At 35.7% G+C, this 25401-nt stretch overlaps 1 protein-coding gene across 1 annotated transcript in view; it reads right to left on the reverse strand.

Moving 5' to 3' along the window:
* Positions 1-25401, reverse strand: part of fws (Conserved oligomeric Golgi complex subunit 5 four way stop) — a 574187-nt gene that overhangs the window by 490261 nt on the left and 58525 nt on the right. The window contains exons 4-5 of the mRNA XM_090393051.1: positions 18483-18673; positions 2214-2344 (exon numbers count right to left, since the gene is read on the reverse strand). Coding sequence (XP_090249177.1) covers positions 2214-2344; positions 18483-18673 — 322 coding nt within the window. The remainder of the gene's footprint in view (positions 1-2213; positions 2345-18482; positions 18674-25401) is intronic.

The raw sequence follows: 25401 nt of genomic DNA on the forward strand, positions 1-25401 counted from the left end.
ATTAAATATCATGAGCCTGAATGGTCTGGACTTGCTGAGCATACTATCTTGCACTAAACACAGTTTAATGGAACAAGACAAGTGTTTAAGTGATTCATAAAAGTTGTTTCCTTATAGAACATCTTTATAGAGAAAGATGTGAAACTTTACTTCATTGTACTAACTTAACAGATCTATGGTCTTCGTCTATCCCCGTTGTGGGGTATAGGAAAGATTAGCAGATTTAAAAAGTACTAACTTTATTTATGTACACTATGTTGCCACAGGGGTGTCCAGACACTCTTGGCAACATTGTACATAAATATACATAAATAAAGTTAGTACTTTTTAAATCTGCTAATCTTTCCTATCTCCCACAAAGAGGATAGACAAAGACCATAGATCTGTTAAGTTAGTACAATGAAGTAAAGTTTCAACAAAAAAGATACAAGCTTATGCTTGTATCTTTTTTTGTTGCCTCACTCATATGATGCAGATACACGTCTGCAATGCTATATAAGCATAAGCATGGGCATTAGCAGTATAGACATTCTTTGCTATTAGGATGAGGGAACTAAAAGAGTTCAGTCTGTTCGAATGTGGCATAGTAGTCACAGCCCACAAGTTCGATCATTCAGTCCAAGGGATATCTGCCAAGGATATACATGCCCTATCTACTGCGAGTTATTATGAAGTGACAATATGACGGAATCACCAAATCCAAACCTCTTCCACAAACTGATAGGCTTAAGAAACTGACAAATTGGGACCAGAAAACTCAAGCATGTTGTCACAGTAAATTGTCAGTCAGTCAGTTAGTGATCATCACAAACAACCTCCATACGAGCTCTGGAATAGATGCCAGTGACAGAACTATTTGCCAGGAGATGTTTGCCCTGGGTTTCATGACTATTGTGGCTCACAAGTCCTTGTTTACACCTGCCCATGTCTGGCATCATCTGGAATGGTGCCAACAACACTGCCACTGGACTGTGGATCAATGGATGAGGGTCCTATGGAGCAATGAATTGTGGTACATGACCTGGCAATCCAACGGATGTGACCTGCCGGATGCCTCGTGAACATACTTACAGGAATGTCTTGTATCTACCGTGAAATTTGGAGGCAGTAGCTTAATGGTCTGGGACTGTTTTTCCTGGACCTACTGGTTTCTGTCTGGATCTCTGAACACTGATGCCTACTGTGACATTTTGGGAAAAATTCCGGTCTTCCCACACACACGAGCAACAGTTTGGAATAGGCCCTTTTCTGTATGAGCATGATAATGCATCGCTCACAACCAAGGGCCATTGGTTGTGAGCAGTGAAGACATGGATATGGAAGAACTGGCTAGCCCAAAGCTATGACCTCAATCCTATTTAACATCTCTGTGATGAGCTGGAGCATTTTGGTCATACTGGTCCTAGAAGTTAATGTACTCAATTTGCATTAACTACCATACTTGGCCTTGGCATGTATACATGTCCATAATTACATGGATGGACAGTGTCCATTGAAGTCAGTACAGTCTCAGGATATTATAGAAATAATATGGATAAGAAGATTATTTTTTTTAATATATTTTATGTGTAGCCATTTAGGTGGTTAATTATACTAGCACCAAAATTGTTTTATTCTGGAGTAGTTTGAATTTGCCAAAAGAGTTTTCTTTGAAAGTGAATGTAAGGGCTTTTGTCCATGACAGTTGTCTTTCTTTGCAAAAGAGAAGTACCTCCCATTGGCAGGATCAATGTTAATAGGCCGTTATTCTAAAAGACTACTAAAATGCAAAAGTAAACAGAAAAAGGAAAAAGAACATGGAGTGGAAAAGTTGAGAAAGAGGAGAGAAGGAGGAAACAAATTTCAGTCAAACAGACCACGCTTTTTTGTCTATAATATCTTTGAATTGAGAACAGCAAAGAAAAATCCGTGGTCCGAAGATTCTTTTTCTTTGCTGACTTCAGTCTAAAAATGTTACAACATAAGAATGGTTCATTTTTACTGTTTTCATCTCCCTTTTCCTCAACTTTTCCTTTTATACATTTCTTAATCCATAAGACTAATAATCTTTAACAAGGACCACAGCAATGAGAATTTTCCTATTGCACCAAAAAAGACAATGATAGGTGGGTAACATTTCATTTATATAACGTTCAAATAAAACGGTGTAGTATAGTGGTCTAACAAACAATATACTACACAAAATAACCTTCCAATTAGCACAAATCCAATACCTCAGTCTCTAGTCCCTTATCCAGCATCTGAAATGCATGATCTTCCACTTGTTCTCTGGATTGCCTAATAAATAACTGATCGTCTTCAATAATTTCCAACCCTGATAAATCTACTTTTTCCATTAGATAATCTAACAAAGAATGAAGAATACATCATGAAGCATGAAGGAAAGGAAAGAATGAAGAAAAACACTAAATATTATTTATGCAGTTCACAAATATGCTAAAAACAAAACAGTATTTTTTTAATGGACATTTAGAACTGAATATTATGAAATATGCAATTGTCAATGAAATTCAATGGAAATTCATCTTAACTACTTTACAAACCTACTTCTACAGAGAAAGAAGGAGAAAAGCAAGATGACTTAAGAGAGTGACATACTCACTAATAAGAGTAACTGCTTAATAAACTTTTAAAACTAGGATTAGTGCATGTTTTGAGATATGATTTAAAAGTTTTAGTGCTTTATGAGTTCCAATGTTTTTAAAATTAGCTAGAAAACATTGCTAAGATAAATAAAAAAAACCTTTATAATCAGCTACGTAACATTCTCAGAAAGATTTCTTTCCAGACTTTTTTTTGGAATTCTTCTAATGGTGAATGCAATTTTGTTAATTCCAATAGGCTTAAATCGTAATTTGAAAAAAAAAACAAAATAAAAAAATGAGTCATCAGATCTTCCCCTCGAGTACAACTTGCATACAGCATCACCTTGAATGATTTCATTAATTTCCTTAATCAATGCTAATCTAAATGAAATTTCTTAATCTATCAAGAATAAATTGAATAATTACAACATCATCAATTAACTGATATGTATCCAAAAGGGGTGTTCAGGTTACTATGGTAGAACATGATTTAGTTTATATTATTATTAATCTCCTATCGACAATTTTCTCACCAAATCAACCTATTACTTGTGAGCACTCCAATATTGTCATATCTAACATTTCTTGCTTCTAAGGCACTTCTGACAGAATCAATCCACCTAGATCATGGTCTTCCTCTGCCATCCCTTTCCTGTCATCTTGGCATCAAACACCTGTTTTGCTAAACTTTCTTTACTCATTCTGTTTAAGTGCCATACCACCTTAGATTAGCTTTACTGACATACATTCTTCAATGATAACAATGTCAAGTTCCTTTCTATCTTCATTTTTAATATGATTCTGCTATTGATGCCTTGGTTCACTCCCCTAATTTTTCTCAGAACCCTCATATCTTTAGTCTCTAGTATTTGATCAAGTGCTTTATTTCTAACCCAACTCTAAGATCCATAACTTAAAACTTTGAACACTGTCTTGTATCCTGCTAGTTTGGTGTTTTAGCTAATTTCTCTCTTATTCCATATAAATTTATTCAGCTGGCTACCCACCAGCTTTGCTTATTCTGTTGTCTATTTCCAGATTTAACCTGCCAACGTCACTAAAAAACTGCTTAAATAGCTGAAATATTTTGCTTGTTTTTTAGAATCTCTTTTCAGAATGCAGTTGATGTGTTCAATATTTCTGCCTATTTGATCATTTGTCTTTTTATTGCTAAATTTCATGTGAAATTTGTTATATCTGATATTCGGTTTAGTGAATCCAGGAGACTTGCACTAAATATGTTTAGGAGTAAAGCATCATCTGCACAAAGCAAAGAGCTAAGTATGACATCTCCAATTCTAATATCAGGCTTGATGACACTTTCTTTCATAATGTGATCCATATAGATGAAGAGTGGAGATAATGTGCATCCTTGTCTTATCCCTGATTTTGCATCAAACTATCTTCCTGTATTTCCTTCAATTCTATCTGCTGACTGACAACTTAAATATACACTAGTGTTTTGAAAATCTTTTCTCTGGGAACCTTGTCATATGCCTTTTCCAGATCTACAAAACTTAAGTATAAATCCTTGTCATATTCCCACAATTTCTCAACTTTTGTCTTAAAGTGAAAATCTGATCTTGACAACCTCTATTTAGTGTGAACCCAGCTTGTTCTTCTCCAAGTTTCTTTTCCACAATCTTTGTCGACCTCTTTTCAAGTATGCTTGCATAAATCTTACCTGGAACACTTAGTAGAGCAATTCCTCTGAAATTCTCAAATTCAGTTTTATTCCCTTTTTAATAGATGGATACTATGAGAGATCTACTCCAATCATCGGGAATTTGACCTTCTGAATCATTGGGAATTTGATGGCTTTTTCTACAAGTATTGATATGTACTCATCTTTGCATTCCTCTTGAAAATTTTCTATTATAGTTCTGTCATCTGTGCGATTAGCCTAGTGGCAATGCGCTTCGCAACCATATGTCTGGGGAAGGAATGTCCTAGGATTGATTCCTGTTGACGACGTGAGGAGCTTAAGGATCTTTGTCGGCCATAGCCAAGTTAGCCGGTCTTGGGTGTGGACAGCAGGGTTTTCCCCCCAGTTTATCTGGAGTTTTTCATCCCACAAGTAGGCAACCCGGCCCTGTGAACACATGTGGATTACAGTCATAAATATCACCCTTAGGGGATGCAGCAGAGGAGTGGCAAACCAGCTGCATTAATACGCTAGTAACCCCTCATTAGAAGGGGACTCAATCTGTCCTACGATGGACGAGAAGGATAGGATAGTTCTGTCACTTGCTTGGTTCGTTTAACAGTCTTTCAAAGTAATTACACCAGACATCTTGGATATCCTTATCTGCAGTTTTCATGTAATCTATCATCTTTGATTCCTTTTACAGTACTCTTTCCTCCATTTCTAATCTTCTTCAATAGCCTCCAGAACATTATGCCACCTTCCTGATGTTTATTTTCTATTTTCTTACCAAATTCTTCCCATGACTTTCGTTTAGCTACTTTTACAGACAGCTTAGCTCTTACTTTTTTTTTGTATTCTTTTAGGACATCTGCCAACATATTTGCTAGGAACTTTTGGTATGCTTTCTTTTTTTCTAGTTCTGTTTATTTAACTGTTGTGTTCACCATGGTGTTCTTATTTTTGTATCCTTGCAGACAACTTCACCATGTACCTCACTAGCTGAATCCATCAATGTCTTCTTCAAAATTTGCCACTGATACTCTGAGTTTCAGTTCTTGTTTTCGATTTGTTTCATTTCTTCTTCAATTATGTTTGTATAGTTGAGTCTACAATTTACTTGTAAAAGATGCTCTTTTAATTCTTTGTAAAACTTTCTTACATACTGCTCTTTTCAATGTGATATCCATTTTTATTCTAATTAGTACTAAGTAATGGGCCCTTCCAATTTCAAATCCTCTGTACACTCATGTATTCTGAATGAGCATGAAGATATCACTATCAACAATGACATAGTCAATGAGGCTTTTATTGTGTCTTCTCTACATGTGAACTTGTGCACATCTTCATGTTGAAACATGGTGTTAATGACAAATCCTTTTCCTAGCAGAAGTCCAGTAAATACTTACTATTATTATTAGCTTTGCCCTTTTCTTCAAATTTTCCCAAAATGTTCCTAATATGCCTGGTGGGATTCATTTCCTACTCTGTCATTCAGATCTCCAACAAAAACAAAAACAACTTTTTTTATTTATGTCAGCTTCCTGTTCTGATGGCTTAAAAAATTTCTCACTTTTTCCTTGGAAGAACCTTCTATGGGGACCATAGGCACAAATAAATTTCATTGTCTAAAAACAGCATAACTCAACATTTAAACTGCCTTCACATCAAAAACTTTATCTTCATGTTTGGTGTTGAAGGCTATCACTACTCCTTCCTTCCTTTCCTTGATCATTATCGCCTGAAAATAACATCCTATACTTATTATTTGGTAAGATCTCACCTGTTTTTGTCTTCTTTGTCTCAGTAATACCAATTATGTCCACATGATACTTTTCCAATTCTTCTGTAAGTTTGATTTCCTTTTTATTAATACTCTTATTTTGATGGTTCCAATCTTCAGTTTTTCTGATGTTGGGTTTATTCTTCTTCTAGATGTTGAGTTTCAGCTTGTTCCAGTAGCTGACTTTTCTCTGTTAGCCCTTGTTCCCTGACAAAAACAGCGGGGACCTTGTTTACCCGTGCAACACCCCAGCCGGCATGAAATCTCATCATGTTGTACCATCATATACATTTGTGGTTTAAGCCAATAGAGAGTATAATTTGGTCTGCTAAGTTCCAAATTGCCAGCCCATCCTCATTCTTTCAGAACTCAGTAGATACCTACTAACAGGGTGCACCACATAAAGGTAGGATTAGACATTAGTTTAGAAACCCCAGTTGGTTCTTCACATTTCTGAAAGGCAATATGGAGGTTTCCTCCCAATTAATTGGCTTTGACTCTTAAGCAACCTTTATGATCCCTTTGAATAATTACACAATTTTTAAAATACATGAACACAAATAGATGAGGCAGTAAATTATCATAAAATATAATTATCAAATCACTAAGAAAGAAGAAATGTAACAAGTTGGGCAATTAGAGAGGACAGCTGACAAAGAAAAAGTTGCACATTGTTGGAGATGATTTCAGATACACAGAAATGTTTAGGGAAAATTTGGAAAAACAGCAAAACTAATAATGGCAAATACTTGTTGGACTTTTGTTCAAGACAAAGACCACTCATTACTAACACCATGCTTCAATATAAAGATGAGCACAAAACATGGGGATAAAAACAAGAAAAAAGAAAAGTCTCACTGACTATGTTATTGTTGACAATAATTAATATCTTCAAAATTGATTCAGGAAACAAGAGTACACAGAGGAATTGAAATAGTAAGTGACCATCATTTAATTCTTAGCAGGATGAAATTAAATATCATACTGAAAAGTAAAGAGTGTAAGATATACATAATTTCATCTTGCTCCAAACTAAACGGTGATCACTTACTATTAACACATTAAGTATCAGGAAGGTGACAAAATGTTCTGCAGATATTGAAAAGCTTCCTGAAGGAAAGAGTACTATATAGAGAACAGAGATGATAAAAGTGACATGAAAACTGAAGATGAAGATATAGATGCTTGAAGTAATTACTTTGAAACATTGGTATATGAAACAAGATGGGGTCATTCCATATGAAATTATCAAATTAAAGGTGCATAATTTTGTTCTGATGAAAGTGAGTTGGGGGGATTTGATGGCTCATCCACTCAGTATAAGAACAGAAGGAACCTTGTTAACCTGGCTAATCACAAAAATAATTTTGGTTTACTCAGAGTGGCATTATTTTTTGCTGCATGCTAGATAGATGTAGATACCACTGAATCATGTTTAATGGTTGTTCACAAAGGCAAGCTTGCAAAGGACTAAGGAAAACAACATATTGTACTGTTTTAGGTAGACATTTTTTTTTTTTTTTTTTTTTTGTATTTAGTGAGAGACTGAACATGAAGACAAGCTGCTTAAAGAAAGATTTCCAAAAGTAGAGAAAACTGACAAGAATGCGTCACAGCAATGTCACAGGTGATGAGAAAAATGATATCTGCTTCAGAGAGTTTTGAAATCATTGCAGTCACTCAAACATCAAAGGCTGTTGCACCATGACTAATGATTATGATTGATGTGTTTACATTGTCCACTATTAAAATTAAAATTGACAACAGGGCCATATCCTTTAGCAAGGTAAAGGAGAATACCAGTTATTTTATTACTTGGCTAAGTAAAATTAGACTGCCTGCATAAAAGTAAATAAACAAAAAAAAAAAAAAAAAAAGAATGTTTTACTCTACTTTTAGAACAGTAACTTAGCTGGTAATATGTAAAAACTCTCAACATGTAAATTGCTTATACTTGACAAGAAAATATAATTCTTGTTTAATCCTTTATCCAACTGTAAGCAAATAAACTTTGCACACGAAGTATCTTCACAGCTAAGTTACATGTATATAGAAGCTATTGACTCCACATCAAATACCTTAGTATCCCACATTCTTTCAGATGTGTATACTGCTAAGCACTAAGAGAAGGGTCACTACCAAGACCAGGTTTGACCTTTGAGATCTTGTAAGTTAAATTGCTTACTTCAGACAATTTGTTGTTGTTGTCGTTATATTCCATCGAGTCGTTTTTGACTCCTGGTGATTCTATGAACATACATTCTCCGTTCAGATCTCCCTGGCCATATCTTTCAGAATTTCCAAGCACATTCCGGTTGCTTCTTTAACTCCATCCACCGATCTAATTCTTGGTCTTCCTCTTCTCCTACTTCCATCAACTTTAGCAAGCATTGTCTTCTCCAGACTGTCATTTGCTCGCATAATAGGTCCAAAGTATGACAATTTTTGCTTGATGGTCATAGCATCGAGGGAGCAACCTGGCTTTATTCTGTCTATCACTGATTTATTGGTTTGCTTTGCAGTCCATGGTATTCTTAGTAAGCATCTTCAAACCCATAATTCAAATGCATCTATCTTCCTTCTTTCACTCTTTCTCAGGGACCAACATTCACATCCATACAGTACCAAAGGGAATACCATTGCTTTCATGATTCTGATTTTTGTGTGAGGATAATATCTTTAAAGATCTTGCTTAAAGTTGTCATTGCTTTCTTTCCAAATAATAATCTTCTTCTAACTTTTTCAGTACAATAACCATCTTTATCAATTCGGGATCCTAGGAACACAAAATTGTTAACTGCTTCATTTTCTCCCCATCTACTTCAAAATCATTAAGTTCACATGTTGCCATAACGTTTGTCTTTTTGAAGTTAAGTTTAAGACCATATTTAGCACTTTCTTCTTTAACTTTCAGGCCATTCAGACCATTCAGGAAGTCTTAAAAAAATTGTCTTGATAAGTGAATGTATTAATACACTGAAAGATGCAACAAAAAAATTGCAGTACTCAATGTTTTCAGAAGAAGGGATGAAAATAACAGAATGGGAATGATTTTGCTTTATAGCCACCTAGCAAGAGTATCGTGATGCCAACAAGGCCATGGGATTTGATGATATGTCATCGTGTGTCTTCAGGGAATGTTCCTGGAAGTTAACAGTTTCAACATACATTTTTAACATGAGTCTCAGATTAGCCCAGGTTCCAAAGGAGTGGAAACATTGCAAAATTGTTCTGCTTCATAAAGGGGGTGGAGACTAGTGAGGACAAGAATTAAGAAATGAGTGGGCAGCAGTAGAATTTAATGGACAGCATGAGTTTACTAAAGGAAGATCATGTTTTAGTAATCTAATTACTTATAATAACAAGGTAACAAATACAATGGACGAGGGGGGGGGAATGCATGTATAGTATATATTTAGATTTTGAAAAGGCTTTCGATAGATTGCTGCATGACAAGCTAGTAGTTAAATTGGAACAGATGGGGTTGGATAGTAGATTAGTGTGTTGGATTGGAGACTGGTTTTCTGATAGGTATCAGCAGGTTGAGTACGGGGGAGTGATATCCCAGTATAAGGTTTTAAAATCTGGGAAGCAAAGATGGGATGCAGAGTACAGGATTGGTGAGGATATTTTAGATGAGGTGGAGGAGATAAAAAGATCTGGAGGTGATGATAAATAGGATTTGAAGTTTTGTGCACAATTCACTAAAACTGTGAGGACAACACAGTGGATTATGGGAATGATGCAGGGTACACCGACGTGCAGAAGTAAGAATGTTTTGATTCCATTGTACAAGGCTTTGATCAGGCCGCATATGGATTACTGTGCACAGATTTAGTTACCTGGGTTTTCAAAAGAATCATGAGATGTTGGAGAGGGTCCAGAGATTGACTAAGTTGGTTTCTGGTCTCTGGAATGTGGAATATGATGACAGATTGAGAGAATGCGAATTGCAGAGCCTAGTGAATAGAAGGAAGAGGGAAAACATGATCGAGACACATAAGTTAGTAAGAGGTAATTATCAGATTAATGTGGATGAGATTTTTCTCTAGAATATCGGGAGAAGAGGAAAATGAGAGGCCATTCCTGGAAGCTGTATAAGGTGGGTGTGAGCAAGGGGATGAGGAGTAGATTTTTTGCATGGAAAGTGGTGGGTGATTGGACTGCACTGCCTGAGAGTGTAGTGAGTACAGAGGCAGTGAATACATTTAAGTTGAGGTATGATGAGCAGTGCATGTAAGAGTGGGACCTTCCACAATGAGTCTCTTGACTCCATGAAAGTCTGTTGATAATAATCATCTACATGGATCATATTATGATGGAAAGTAGCATTAAACCTGATATCAAAATCGAATATGTTAATCTCAGGTCTTTATGTAGATGATGTTATGCTTCTAAGTAAATCCAGAATAAGTTGGCAGGATTGGATTCACGGATTAAACTGAATAACTGCTGTAATAAATTCAGTATAAAAATTAGCAATAAAAAGGCAAAGGCAATGAAAATAGGCAGAAATGCAGAAAACATCACTATATCCTATAGGAGAAGCTATAGACCATGTTGAACATTTCAGCTATTTTTGGTGAAGATAGCAAATTAAAATACAGAAACAGAATTAACTAAAGTTGGTATGGCGGGAAGGATCATTTAACTGTCAAAGCTAAATAACTAGGAGTAGACCTCCGCACTGTCTTTAAAGAATGCAGAGAACCAACTGGAATTTCTGACATCCTCACCATGTGGTGCACTCAATTAGTACATATCCATTGGGTATTGAACAAACAAGGATGGGTAGGTAATTTGAGATTTAGCCAATCAAACTGTTGGCTTAAACCAGAAATACACATGATGGTACAACATGAGATTTCATTCTGGATGGGATATCCCATGGTTAAACAAGGGCCCTGCTATTTTCATTAGGGAACCAGAGCGAATAGTGAAAAGTCAGCTGTTGGAACAAACTCCAACTCAGCATCTGGAGGAGAACAAACCCAACATCAGAAGAAGTGAAGTTAGGAATGATCGACATACATATTAATGGAAAGGAAACAGTACTTGCAGAAGAAATGGGAAAGTACTGTGTGGACATAATTGGCATTGCTGAAAGAAAGACAGAAACAGGCAAGATCCTACTCAATAAGTACAGGATGTTATATTCAGGCAAAAAGGATCAAGGAAAAGTGAGAGTTATGGAAATCAACACCAAATATTCTTGATTGGAAGGCAATTTCAAATACAGTTATGTAGGCAAACTTCAAAATTGAGAAAAGAACAATGAAATTCCTCCACTTCTTCTTTGGCAGAAGTGGAGGAATTTTTTGAGTCATTAGAGCAGGCAGCTGAAATGAAGAAAACGGAAAAAGTGGTCCTTGTTAGAGATCTAAACAGCAGAGTAGGAAATGAATAACACTAGGCATATAAAAACGTTTTGGGAAAATTTGGCAAAAAGGGCAAGACTAATAACAATGGTAACTGTTGGATTTCTGCTCAAGATAAGGATTAGTTATTACTAGCACCATGTTCCACTATAAAGATGTACACAATTTCACACAAAAGCTTCACTCACTATGTAATTGTTGATAGTGATATCTTCATGCTGGTTCAGGATAAAGTGCATGTGGAGAATTTGAAACTAGAAGTGATCATCACTTAGCTTTAAGTAGAATAAAAATTAATATTACAATGAAAACAATATGTATAAAAGTTTTGAAAAGAAAGTTGAGCAGCTTTTACAGGTAAAATGTAGATCAACTATACAAACATTATCCAAGAAAAAAGTAAACACTTTAAAAGCAATAAAAATTCAGCAATTCAGCAAAATAGATAAGAATGTAGAAAACTTCAACTGCCTTCTTAATGAAGAACTTATAGAACAAGTAAAATAGTTCAGCTATTTAAGCACAGTTTTCAGTGAAGATGGCAAATTAAATCTGGAAATTAAATTTGGAAATAGACAACAAAGTAAGCAAAGCTGGTATGGCAAGGAGCCAGTTCAATAAATTTATATGGAATAAGAGAATTTAGCCAAAATACTAAACTAGCAGTAGACAAGTCACTTCAAAACCAGTTTGAAGTTATAGAACTGAGAGTTAGGTTAGAAATAAAACACTTGATCAAAGATTATAGACCAGAGATATGAGAGTTCTGAGAAAGATTAGAAGAGTAAAACAGATAGCATCAATGGCAGAATCATATTAAAAATGAAGATATTAGTAAGGAAATTGACATGTTAGCATTTCAGAATGAGTGAGCAAGCAGGGCTAATCTCAAGTGACATGGCCACTTAAACAGAATGGGAGAGGAACAGTTAGCAAAACAAGTGTTCATTTGCCAGGATGGTAAGAAAAAGACCCAGATCTAAGTGGAGTGATACAATAAGAAGTGTGTTAGAAGACAAATATCAAATAATACTGGAGTCTTGATAGATAACAGATGATACTGAAGGAAATCTCTTGAAAGGAAGTTAGTATAATGATGTAACTTTATGTGGTACCTGATATATTTTCCTGAGAAATCAGGAAAATATATCAGAAGTTTATGATTAGGAATATAGGAGAGTATAGGTATTCCTATACTCTCCTTTAAATTTTATGAGAACAGGAACATCAGAATCATTCCTTAGCTGAAATAAATTCATCAGTATTGATTCTCAAATGAAAAATATGCAGGAATGGAGAACATAGGACATATTTAATCATCACTCTGAAAGGAAAATACTTTAGAAATGAAATTTTCTTTCTGCATCAAAGAACCTATCGGCAAACTTCAATTAAGATATTAGTATAATTAATATTACTTATATTTCTGAGCCTCCATGATATCACAAGACTTACTGCTACTTAAAAAAAAATAATAAATAAAAAACCTATCGTCAGTCAATGCATTCTCTCATTGTTGATTCAAGCAATGTTTTGCACTGCATAATGTGAAAATGTATGGGAATCTGCAAGTGCTAAGAAGGCTGCTAAGGAGTTTGTGGAAAAATTGGATAAAATTATTACAGAGGAAAATTATTTGTCACAGCAAATATTTAATATGGATGAGACGTCCTTGTTTCGGAAAATCTCGAAGTGAATGATGACGACATAATTCAACTCATAGAAAGTTCCCCTGAAGAGCTGACCAACAAAGAATTGGTCGAACTGGAGGAACAACGTGTTGTGGAAGAGGAAAAACAAGAAGAGGGAAAAGAGAAACAGGAAGAGGTAGTTAAACAATTTCCAGTGAAGAGTATTGCAGAAATGTTCCTTGCAGTTAGCGATGTTCTCAAAATTGCTGAAGACATGGACCACAACGATGAATGCTTCTTATTAGCAGAAACAAAAGTACATGATGCGTTTGATTGCTATGAACAAATTTATGATGAAAAGAAGAAGAGGAATAAGCAAAGCACATTAGAATAGTGGCAGTAATACACAGTGCAGTTTTATAATAAGATTTAAAAATTAAAATGACAGTATACTTATTATGGTTAAGTCCCTAACCCCTATAACTCTGTTGATTTAATGTATCGACTTATGTCCTGCCAGATGGAACGGAACCCAGACGTAAGTCGAGGGATGACTGTATTATAAATTTATATATAAATTATTATAAATAAAATAAAATATTATTTATAAAATATTATAAAGAAATATATATATTATAAATTTATAAATAAATAAATAAATTAAGTTAAATTAATTTTCTATTAATTTCTCCCCTATTAAAAACTGCCAGGTACGTCAGCAAATCGATTAGTAAATTTTTGGCACGCACACATAAAAAGGTTCACCACCACTGACCTAGATGAATAATGCCACCTTATTAAGCATACCAATCCCTAGTTGGATGAAATACCATCCGAGTAGTGGATGACTCATATGGGTAAAATTACTACAACTCTACTTACTGGAAACAAAGTGGCTAATGCCATGCTGCATATTCAAAGTAGTCTCCAATTTCTACCCATTCCCTTCACACATGCAGTGTAGAACAAACTTGATGGACTGCTCACAAAATAATTAACTAAGGGGCTAGCACCTCCTTCATTCGAGAATGCAGCAATAAAGCAGTTACACAGGCTAGCTGCAAGACAGGACATCTGATCAAAGATGATGGTAATGTGAAGGAGGTGTCCAGACCAGCTGATTAATAATCTTGGGCTACTTACTCTTTACATCAGTGTTTTCCAACTTGGGACATACGTCCCACAGGGGGGCAATTTGAATATTTTGGGGGGACAATTAGAAAATGATGTTGCATTCGTCACCTCATTGCATATACTCAAAAAACTCACCATTGTCGGCGATCAATTGTCAATGTTGCAACCCTGACTTCCCATGAAAAAAAGCTGACATCGCTAGTACAACAATCAACATAAATACGGTATCAAGAAGAACTCTCAGGAAAGCAAAATGATGAGTCTATTAGAAATTTATTTAACATAAAAGGAACAATGGCATGGCTTTCTGATGAGACAGAAACGAAATACCAAAATTAAACTAGTTTTGCAAAAAAAAAAAAATACTGTTGCCCTTCATATTTAGTTGAATGTGGCTTTAGTGCTGTAAATGACTTGCTACTGAAAAAACAAAATCATCTGGATATCGCAAACCATGGGGATTTGAGACTGAAAATGACTAATTCTCGTGGAAAGGCTTAGACGTTGGTTATGCATTTCCACTATATAATTTAAGGAAATTACAACGTACTAGGATATACATTAAAATTAAATTTTAATATATTTCTATATTTCGGCAACGTCATATTGCCATTTTCAAGAACCTAAGTACAAGACACGTGCACGCAGGCACAACAAACAGTGAGTGAGGAAGAAGTAGGAAGCTCATTATTTCTCCTAAAGTCCTGATGGTGCCCTCTAGCGGGCAATGTTGATATTCTTGGGCGATTGGGCTGAAGGTCTTCTGATGTAGGTTTCCCAAATTTGAGGAAGTCTCATGCAGCCAAATTTGTTGAGGTTTGGATCGTTTCTTAGGGCTGAAGCTGATTCCATGAAAAGCCTTTCATATCTGTATTTGCTACGGTGTATTATCCTGGCTTTCTTCCACCGTATTCTATGGCAGGTATCCAGAGCATGGTCAGCAAGACCCGAGTGGCTGTATTGATGAAACTGGATGTAGTCCTTGTGTTCTGAAATTCTGATATTTGCTGTCTTGCCTGTTTGGCCAAAGTAGGACAGCTTACAAGGGACCTGGTATACACCAGGTAGGTCTAGGGGGGAAGGTTGGTCTTTAGTAGAGCGGATAAGGGATGCCAATTTTTTATATGGTCTGTAACAAGAAGTTAAGTTATGTTTTTTTAGGATTTTTGTGATTTTTTCCGAGGTGCCTCGGATATAGGGTATGGTGATGGATTTAGAGTAATCCTTGTTGTGAGGGGGTGGGGGGTTATGGTTTACTGGTTTAAATATTTTTGATTTTTTGGGGGGGATAGCCATTGGCTGAGAAAGTGTTGAGAATGTGGTTTAGTTCTGTGGTTAGGGCATTGTCATTCGAGCAGATAAGTTTAACCCTGTTGTGTAGTGTCTTAATGACTCCATATTGTTGTGAGGAAGAGTGGTGGGATTGTTGGTGAATGTATCTGCCTGTATGGGTGGGTTTTCTATATATTGAGAAAACCAAGGTTCCATCAGGCTGGCATGTGACTAGTGTGTCTAAGAAAGGAATGCAGTTGTTTTTTTCTTCTTCCAGGGTGAATTTGATTCTGGGGTGTTGGTTGTTTAGGTGGGTTAAGAAGGAGAGGAGTGCATCGGAGCCATGTGGCCAAATAGTGAATACATCATCTACATAGCGAAGCCAAACGGTTGGTTTTTGTGGGGCAGAGCGTAAGGCTTTCTCTTCAAAAGTTCCATATAAAAGTTGGCCAAGGGTGGGGAGAGTGGAGAACCCATGGCTGTCCCCTCTATTTGTTTGTAGAATTTTCCTTGCCAAACAAAATAGCCTGAGTTCATTGTGAACTGAAATAGGGCTGAGATATCGGGAGGAAATTTAGCTTGGATTAGCTCTAAAGATTCTTTGAGTGGGACATTCGTGAATAGGGAGGAGACATCAAAACTGACCATTATGTCAGTGTGTTTGAGTGTAAGGTTTTCTATGCTGGCTTTGAAGTGGGCTAAGTTTTTTTATGTATGAAGGTGTGTTGCCAGTATAGTGTGAGAGAGCTTTGGCCAAATGTTTACTAGTTTGTATGTGGGGGAATCAATGCCATCCACTATGGGACGTAATGGCACATTTTCCTTGTGAATTTTTGGGAGTCCATAAATGCGGGGGGGGGGGGGGGGGGGTATGGAGTTATATGGTTTTAATTTGTTAGTGATTTCCGCAGGCCAAGAAGTGACCTTCTTAAGGAGCCTGTGGAGTTTTCTAATTTGTGAGTTGGTGGGATCGTACTGGATAGGGAGGTAAGTTCGTTAGATCGGGCCACTTACATCTTTGGCCAAACAGGCAAGACAGCAAATATCAGAATTTCAGAACACAAGGACTACATCCGGTTTCATCAATACAGCCACTCGGGTCTTGCTGACCATGCTCTGGATACCCGCCATAGAATACGGTGGAAGAAAGCGAGGATAATACACCGTAGCAATTACAGATATGAAAGGCTTTTTATGGAATCAGCTTCAGCCCTAAGACACGATCCAAACCTCAACAAATTTGGCTGCATGAGACTTCCTCAAATTTGGGAAACCTACATCAGAAGACCTTCAGCCCAATCGCCCAAGAATACCAACATTGCCCGCTAGAGGGCACCATCGGGACTTTAGGAGAAATAATGAGCTTCCTACTTCTTCCTCACTTACTCTTTGTTGTGCCTGCGTGCACGTGTCTTGTACTTAAGTTCTTGAAAATGGCAACGTGACGTTGCCGAAATATAGAAATATATTAAAATTTAATTTTAATGTATATCCTAGTACGTTGTAATTTCCTTAAATTATATAGTGAAAATGAAAATGACTAAATTAGTACCTCAAATAAAAACTCTTTGCAGCAGATATCAAGCTCAAGGATCACATTAACTAGGATTTTATTTTCCCAAGTTTAGTTCGATTTATGTTTTATAATATACAGAGTAATATAAAATTAACTACCCCTCACTTTTCAGGGTTGTCCGCGTTCTTGTAACCACATACCTAAATATTCCTTCAGATACCATATGAATTCTTTCTTCCTTTCTTTCTCTCTCCCTTTTCCAAATGATACACAGAGTTCTTTTTTTCTAACATACTCCAATTGACTGGACTCATAATTGTAATAAAAATTCCTTCCATGTATTTCTAAATTTCCAGTTAACTATCAGAAACACTGTACAAGATATTAATCAGAAGTTGCAGACTAGCTGCACATATGGCTGACAGACTTGCCACTACTAGGTATTGTTATATTATTTTATTATGAACTAGTCTTTTGAATATCATTATAATTTGCATTGTTTTCATGTAAATACAGTTGAAATATTAGGTTATTTGTATTCCACAATTTTTAAAATTAGTGATATTAAAAAGCAAATGTTCGCATCCTGTTTTTGTTTTAAACTCGATAAAACTTTTCAAAGAGACCACTGAAGTAATAATCATGAATGATCAACATCAAAGAAAATCAGGAAGATATAGTCAAATGTCAAGAGCACAATGATTATTTTCCTTCTCTAAAAGAGTAACACATAAGGAATTTGTTTCTTAAGGCCAAACTGAATATGTATCCTTAGGCATCTCAAGAAATATATCTGCCAGATCAACATCCAGACTAAATTGTAAATGGTGCCGAAGCTAATCTGGAAAAGGAAGAACTACCAGTGGTATTTTCAGCAGTGGCAGAAACACTAGACTATGTGTAAAATTTTTCATTAGTTTTCATTAGTTTTATTCTAATGAAAAATTATTATTTTTCATTAGATCCAGAATTTTGGCTAGCACTGTGTGTGCACTCTTTATTTGAATATAAACAGAGAATTTTGCAACTACATTTTTGTAAAATGTATGATAAAACAAGGAAGATATAAGTGCATTTATTAAAATTTTTATTTTAATAAATGCACTTGTAATCATCTGACATAAATAAATTGCATTTTATGAAATTATGCAAACAACTCCTAAAAGATGAATGAAAATTTAAGACTTTTAGGAGTGGTTACAAAGGAAACATGTTATGTTGGAACAAATTATTAATAAATTTACTATTAAAAAAAAAATTATTAATAAGATATATCTGAAATGCAAAGGAAGCTAAATATAAAGCTATATATTACACATTTATAAATATGTCCATGCAGTCTTTAGAACAAAGAAGATTGCACATGACAGGTTTATATTTAGGAATCTCTCTCTCTGTCAGCATTAGGGCAAACATCATTCCTTTACTTAACTGTTTAACACGATAATAATTAAAATCTACCTAATATAAAAAGATCTACATTCTAATTGAAATGAAACAACTAAGTAAAAAAATGTTATGAAGTCCAGAACTCTCACCTAATTCGTTGAGGCTCTGTGCAGCTTTCGTTATTTCCTTTGTTCCAGGCTGAAGCTGTTCAGCCAAACGACACTTGATATACAGAATCCTAATAACACGACGTAGCAAATCGCAAGCTGTTTGAAGACGTACTAACATTGCAGTTTGGTTAAATGCCTTATTATAAGGTTCTATGATTTTTGCATGTATTCTATTCAAAATAAACAAACCAGTAAATAACAGGATATTTCCAAAAAACTGCTACATGAATATAATTAGAAAAAATGTGAATGTATACAATTTTGTACTACACTGACAGAAAATAAAAAGATAATTACAATTGATATCTGACCTAATGTTCAACCTTTCTGTACTTCAAGATTTAAAAATCAATAATTATGCCTTATTTTTAACTTTTTTTTTTTCCCTTTTACACCAAAGGTTTATCCATCTGACTACTTAGCTCACTCACTGTACATTTGATGGTAACATGATGGTGAAATAAGGATAGTACTAATCCATGGTATATCAGATCATAGGTGGTATAAGAAGTTAGATAATCCAGAAACATTGCTTTACAGACCAAACATGGAATTTTTTCAAGCCGCTTCAGGTCTCGAATAAGCAAGATTGTGGTGGTCTAACACTCGCAATGAAACATCTATTGCAAGACATTCGCAAATGCCCAGGTCATAATAAGATTTAATAGTCTGTTATGACATTATCCACTAGCCACCATTATGGTGGCTTCTTCAAATGTGCATGCATTCTAGGTTTCAGTACAATGCAAGGATAAGGGAACTTTTAATTCTCTGTATGTACAATCAGAAAGACCCAATTTTCCATAACTATTGAATAAGACAGCCTATGTGTTTCTTTTTGCATATCAGTATCATGTGTCCTGTTTCATCTCTATGCTAGTAAGAGGAGCACTAGATCTGCCTATATTTGGATAGCATTCTGTTTATTTTTTTCAGATATTCCTTTTAATAAATGAACTGGTTACAGCTTTATTATAACCTTTTTTTTTTATTATTTTCAGATTTAATCTAGTGGAGAAGTTTGCTGTTTTTCTGCTGTAGCAATTATTTATATATGTTTTTTGCTGCTAATTTGCAATGGATTCTTAACAGCTTGTTCATTAGAACAAACTCTTATTGTTCCATTTTTGAGGGTGCTAATGATACCTAGTTTTTGTGCTGGGTGGTGACAAGAGCATGTGCATCTGTACTGGCCAGTATATGTATGATTACGGTACACAGTCAAGAATTGACAGCCAGAGAATGTGTGAATGTGAAAAGTGCATCAAAAAATGACATTCTAGTTTTCAGTTTCAATGGTAAATTTATCTGTTTCTGTTGTTTGTTCAGATGAGAAACATGTTAAAAGTTTGGCAGTCATGGAACCAAATAATGAAAATATCATTAGTCAAATTTTGGCTTTTTCAGTTGTTTTGGAATTGCTTTAGTATGGCTAAAGCAACTTAAGTATGGACCAACATATGGTGTCTCTTAATGTGTATTCTTAATTAATTAATTAATGTGTCAGGATACACATTTTGCAGGATTTAACAAAAACTCAGTTTCCAGAAGGAGAAACTCGGCTACTTCTATATGAAACTGGCTAACTCTAAACTTCGGGGTTTTGAAGTCAGTTGCTCAAAAGCTTCGTGTAAAAGTTGATTACAGGAGAAGAAAATAGTAGCAGATTCATGGGTATTCTTTCTTTTTGGAGATATACCCATGAATTGGTTAACAGAACAAACAGCTATGGTAACCAAAATCCATGGCAGTAACCATTTCAGGTGCACAAATAAGCAAGGTGATGGTATTTCACTGGGCAATTAAAGTCATCTACTACCTAGGATTAGTTGGCATTACTCCAACTAAGAAAGTATTCCCTTTACATTTTACAGAGGAATACTCACTGTCACTATTGTCCTTTTAGTAGAAAAAGGCCACACCATAAGAAGGGAGGGTTGATTGGACTGGTAGAGGCTGTATATTGCACATCATCAGAAGTTCTTTTGTCACATGAAGTAACCAGAAAATGGCACATGGGCAAAGATGCAAGTATGATAGCTAGTAGAAATTTGTTCTGTAAAAGAAGAAGAGTATCACCAATAGGGACATTTTCATCAAAGGACAGATGCATCAAAACTCAGTACTAAGTGAATGTCACTGAGCACAATATTTCTAATTTTACAAAGTGATTTTTTTTACAAGGGGTGGGACCAGAATCCTTGCTCTGGTAACCAAAAACCATGGCAGTAACCACTTCAGGTGCCCAAATAAGCAAGGTGATGGTATTTCACCGGGCAATTAAAGTCATCTGTTATCTAGGATTAGTTGGCATTACTCCAACTAGGGAAGTATCCCCTTTACATTTTACAGAGGAATACTGATTGTTGCTATTGTCCTTTTAGTAGAAAAAGGCCACACCATAAGAAGGCAGAGCTCGTTGGACTGGTAGAGGCTGTATATTGCACATCACCAGCCCATAGTGGCATTTGCTATAGTTTCATTATAATTTTTTAATCCTATGTATATTATTATACTTATTATATTAAAAAAAATATTATTCTGTTTTATTATTTACTTATTTTATTTGAAGTTTTTTCTCACCAGACAGGCTAGTGTAAATGGTTAACAAAACAGTTATATTTCAGCATACTATATGTAGCATCATGTAGCTGGTGTCTTGTTCATATATATGTTTTCCTGATATAGAGGTCTAAAGCTTGATAATAGAAGTCAAAACCTTGATATATAGGTCAAAACATCAAATGCTATTTTCTTAACGTAATTGTTCTAACACATATTTTTGTCTCCATAAATCCTACACGTGAATACTGACAATCACGTAACCTTAAAAGAAATATGTTTTGGTTTCCATCCATTCAGTATGTCTCAAAAGTAAGCTGAAACTATTCATTTTTTAACTAAGGATTTCCCCTTCTGATTTAGTGAAGAATATGTGAATTTGTCATGCATTCATATTCTTGTAGAGAGGCTTATACGCTGGTTAAATGTGATAACTAATAATTAAGGAATTGACAGCATACACTAGAAATATAAATTAAATAAACTTTAATATATACTTTCCGATATTTCGGCAAACGTCACGTTGCCATCTTCTTGGGAACTTAATAAAAAGACACGTGCACACAAGTACTACATAACAGCAAATGAGAACTGAAGCTAGGAAGCTAACGTTTTCCTAAAGTCCTGATGGTGTCCCCTGGCGGGCTATATTGGTAATTCTTGGCCTTTGTGGCTGAAGTTCTTCTGATAAATGTTTCCCAAATTTGGGGCAGTCTCATGCATCCAAATTTGTTGAGGTTTGGCATGTTCCTAAGGGCTGAGGCTGATTCCATGAATAGTCTTTCATATTTGAACTTGCTGCGGTGTATTATTGTGGCTTTCTTCCATCTTATTCTGTGGCGAGTATCCACTGATAGAGCGTGGTCTGCAAGCCCAGAGTGGCTGTACTGGTGAAATCAGATGTAATCCTTGTGTTCTGAGATTCTGATATTTGTGGTCCTGCCTGTTTGGCCAAAGTAAGACAATTTACAGCTGCAAGGGACCTGGTATATACCAGGTAGGTCTAGGGGAAGTGGTTGGTCTTTAGTGGAGCAGATAAGGGATGCCAATTTTCTGTGTGGTCTGTAACAAGCGGTCGTCATGTTTTTTTAAGATTTTGTTGATTTTTTCCGAGGTGCCTTGGACGTAGGGAATGGTGATGGATTTAGAGTAATCTTTTTTGTGAAGGGGGGGAGGGAAAGGTGGGTTGTGGATAACTGGTTTAAGTATTTTTTTGGATTCTTTTGGGGGGGTAGCCATTGGCTGCGAAAGTGTCATGGATGTGATTTAGTTCAGTGGTTAGGGCTTGATCATTTGAACAGATTATTTTTGCCCTGTTGAATAGTGTCTTAATAACTCCATATTGTTGTGAGGGGGAGGGTGATGGGATTGTTAGTGAATGTATCTGCCTGTATGGGTGGGTTTTCTATAAACTGAGAAAACCAAGGTTCCATCAGGTTGGCGGGTGACTAGTGTGTCTAGGAAGGGGAGGTTATTGTTTTCCTCTTTTTCCAGGGTGAACTTGATTCAAGGGTGTTGGTTGTTTAAATGTGTTAGGAAGGAGAGGAGTGAATCCGGGCCATGTGGCCAAATAGCAAACACATCATCAACGTAGCCCCACAAAAACCATATGGTAGGTTTTTGTGGGGCTGAGTTTAAGGCTTTCTCTTCAAAAGTCTCCATAAAGAAGTTGGTCAAGGGTGGGGAAAGTGGTGAACCCGTGGCTGTCCCCTCTATCTGTTTATAGAATTTTTCCTGCCAAACGAAATAGTCCGAGTTCATTGTAAACTGAAATAGGGCTGAGATATCGGGAGGAAATTTAGCTTGGATTAGCTCTAAGGTTTCTTTGAGGGGAACATTCGTGAATAAGGAGGAAACATCAAAACTGACCATTATGTCATTATGTTGGAGTGTAAGGTTTTCTATACTGGCTTTGAAGTGGGCTGAGTTTTTTTTGTGTGTGATGGTGTGTTGCCAGTATAGTGTGAGAGCGCTTTGGCTAAATGCTTGGCTAGTTTTGTAAGTGAGGGAATCAATGCCATCCACTATGGGACGTAATGGCACATTTTCTTTATGTATTTTTGGGAGCCCATATATGCGGGTGGGGGGGGGGTCTAGAGTTATATGGTTTCAGTCTGTTGGTAATCTCCACAGGCCAAGAAGTGACCTTCTTAAGGAGCCTATGAAGTTTTCTAATTTGAGAGTTGGTGGGATTGTATTCAATAGGGAGGTAAGTTGAATGATCTAATAGTAAAGCCTTGAGCTTACCTGTGTAGTCATTAAGATTGAGTACCACAGTGGCATTCCCCTTATCCGCTTTGGTGATCACTATTTCTTTGTTTTTCTTCAATTCTTGTAGTGACTTGTATTCACTAATGGATATATTGGATTTTGGAGGTTTTGCTTTTTTGAGAACACAGGCTACATCCAATCTAATATCGTTGGCGATGTGGTTTGGAGTTCCCAAGAAGATGGCAACGTGACATTTGCCGAAATATTAGAAAGTATATATTAAAGTTTATTTAATTTATATTTCTAGTGTACGCTGTCAATTCCTTAATTATTAGTTATTATGTCATGCATTCAGATTATTTTAGCCAGAAGAAAAAACAAACTGAAGGCAAAGCCAATGGAGAGTCTTCCATTTTCCTCAGCCTTTAGCCAACTATTATTATAATCATCTAGATCATACATCCTCAATCTTCTCTCTGTGTCTGCTATGTGGATGATATATTTACTATCTGACCACATCCTGAATAAACTGATCACCTCTTCTTACAGATTATAACCCATCTTCATTCATGGATCGAATTCACTATTGAAAAGTAAAGTATTGGGTAGTGTGAACATCCTAGACCAGGGGTCGCCAAACTTCTTTGACCGTCGACCCCTTCAAGAGTTTCTTGACTTTTTATCGACCCCCTCTATTTTACTATTATGTACTTATAATAGGACAAGCAAAAAAGATTTGTGAGTTTTTAGATGGTTTATTTTATAGTTACAGTATTTATTGTATGTATAATATAGTATATATTATTATATTGGCTTAACGTCAAAGGGATACATTTTTGACGTCCTTCTTAACATTACATATTTGATAGGAGGGATAAATAATATATAAAATATAAAATTTAATTTAGATAACAATAATACAATCTTCCTTACATATATGAAAATAAGACTTTTATTAACTTAGTATACAATTTACTAACGTTGTCAATGTGAAGGGTGTGCTTCGTTGCTGGGTGGGAACTACCGAGATCTATTTATTGGTAAATACGTTATTTTGGCCTACTTGATTGGCTTCCGTAACTATTTTCATGACCTTTCTCCATCTTACAGGTCCTATTCATGTCACTGTTCCCACGATTCACTCTTAATTGCATTGTCATTCAGGATGGAGGTAATCCAAGTTAACTGAATTAAATATTACCCGTAGATTGATGTCTTATATTTTTCTATCGACCCCCAATCCCAAATCAACCCCTAACAATGTTATATCGACCCCTGGGGGGTCGATATCGACCACTTTGGCGACCACTGTCCTAGACATATTGCTTATCCTAATATCATCTGGCACTATATCTAGAAACATTTACTGTGAGCCCACCTCACCACAACAAAGTAAAGCTCATGATTTCTTTTGAAAGAACTTTACTTAACAGAACCCATACCATTTGTTCCTCTTCTGCAGCTTTATAACAAGAACTAACTTTTGACAAATTCAGCATATCACTGATACAGTCCCTGAAGTTACTCCAACAGAGCATAGTTGCTATCTGTTATATATCACTTAAATTTTATTGATCTAAACCTATCAATAAAATTTTAAGGAAATATCACTTTATAGAGACATCTGTTCCTGTTAACAAAATTGCTAGTTTCCTACCAACCACTTACTTAGATGAACTGTCTCCTCTGTCTAAACCCAACAACTGTTGGATTCCATATGAATGTCATCTGTCATATTTTGAACAAACTGGTTGCTCAGTGGAGAAGACAATTAGTGAACAGAAATGCTATATCTGTTAACATAAATCTCTAACAAGTATAGCATTGCATAGCATGGTATCATCACTGAACAAGGAATCCTCTGAAAGGATACATGCCTAGTTACTAAAAATACTTTTAAACAGTAAAACATCTGTTCAAAGAGAGCTCTGAAGCCATGAGAATCTAGCAATTCTCATGGCTTCTCTTTTTTCCTTTTTTTTTTTGGTACAATAATTCAATTGAACAATGTCATCCTTTTAGCATGCATCACGTCTTTTTATTGGTTAACTGACTTGTATACTGCCTTGTGTAAATAAAAAACAAGCAGTTCAAACCAAGATGTACTATTGTTTCAATACAAAAT

This window comes from Typopeltis vanoorti, chromosome 5 (genome assembly GCF_054136105.1).
Source record: "Typopeltis vanoorti isolate ZY-2024b chromosome 5, IOZ_Tvanoo_1.0, whole genome shotgun sequence".
Lineage (NCBI taxonomy): Eukaryota > Metazoa > Arthropoda > Arachnida > Uropygi > Thelyphonidae > Typopeltis > Typopeltis vanoorti.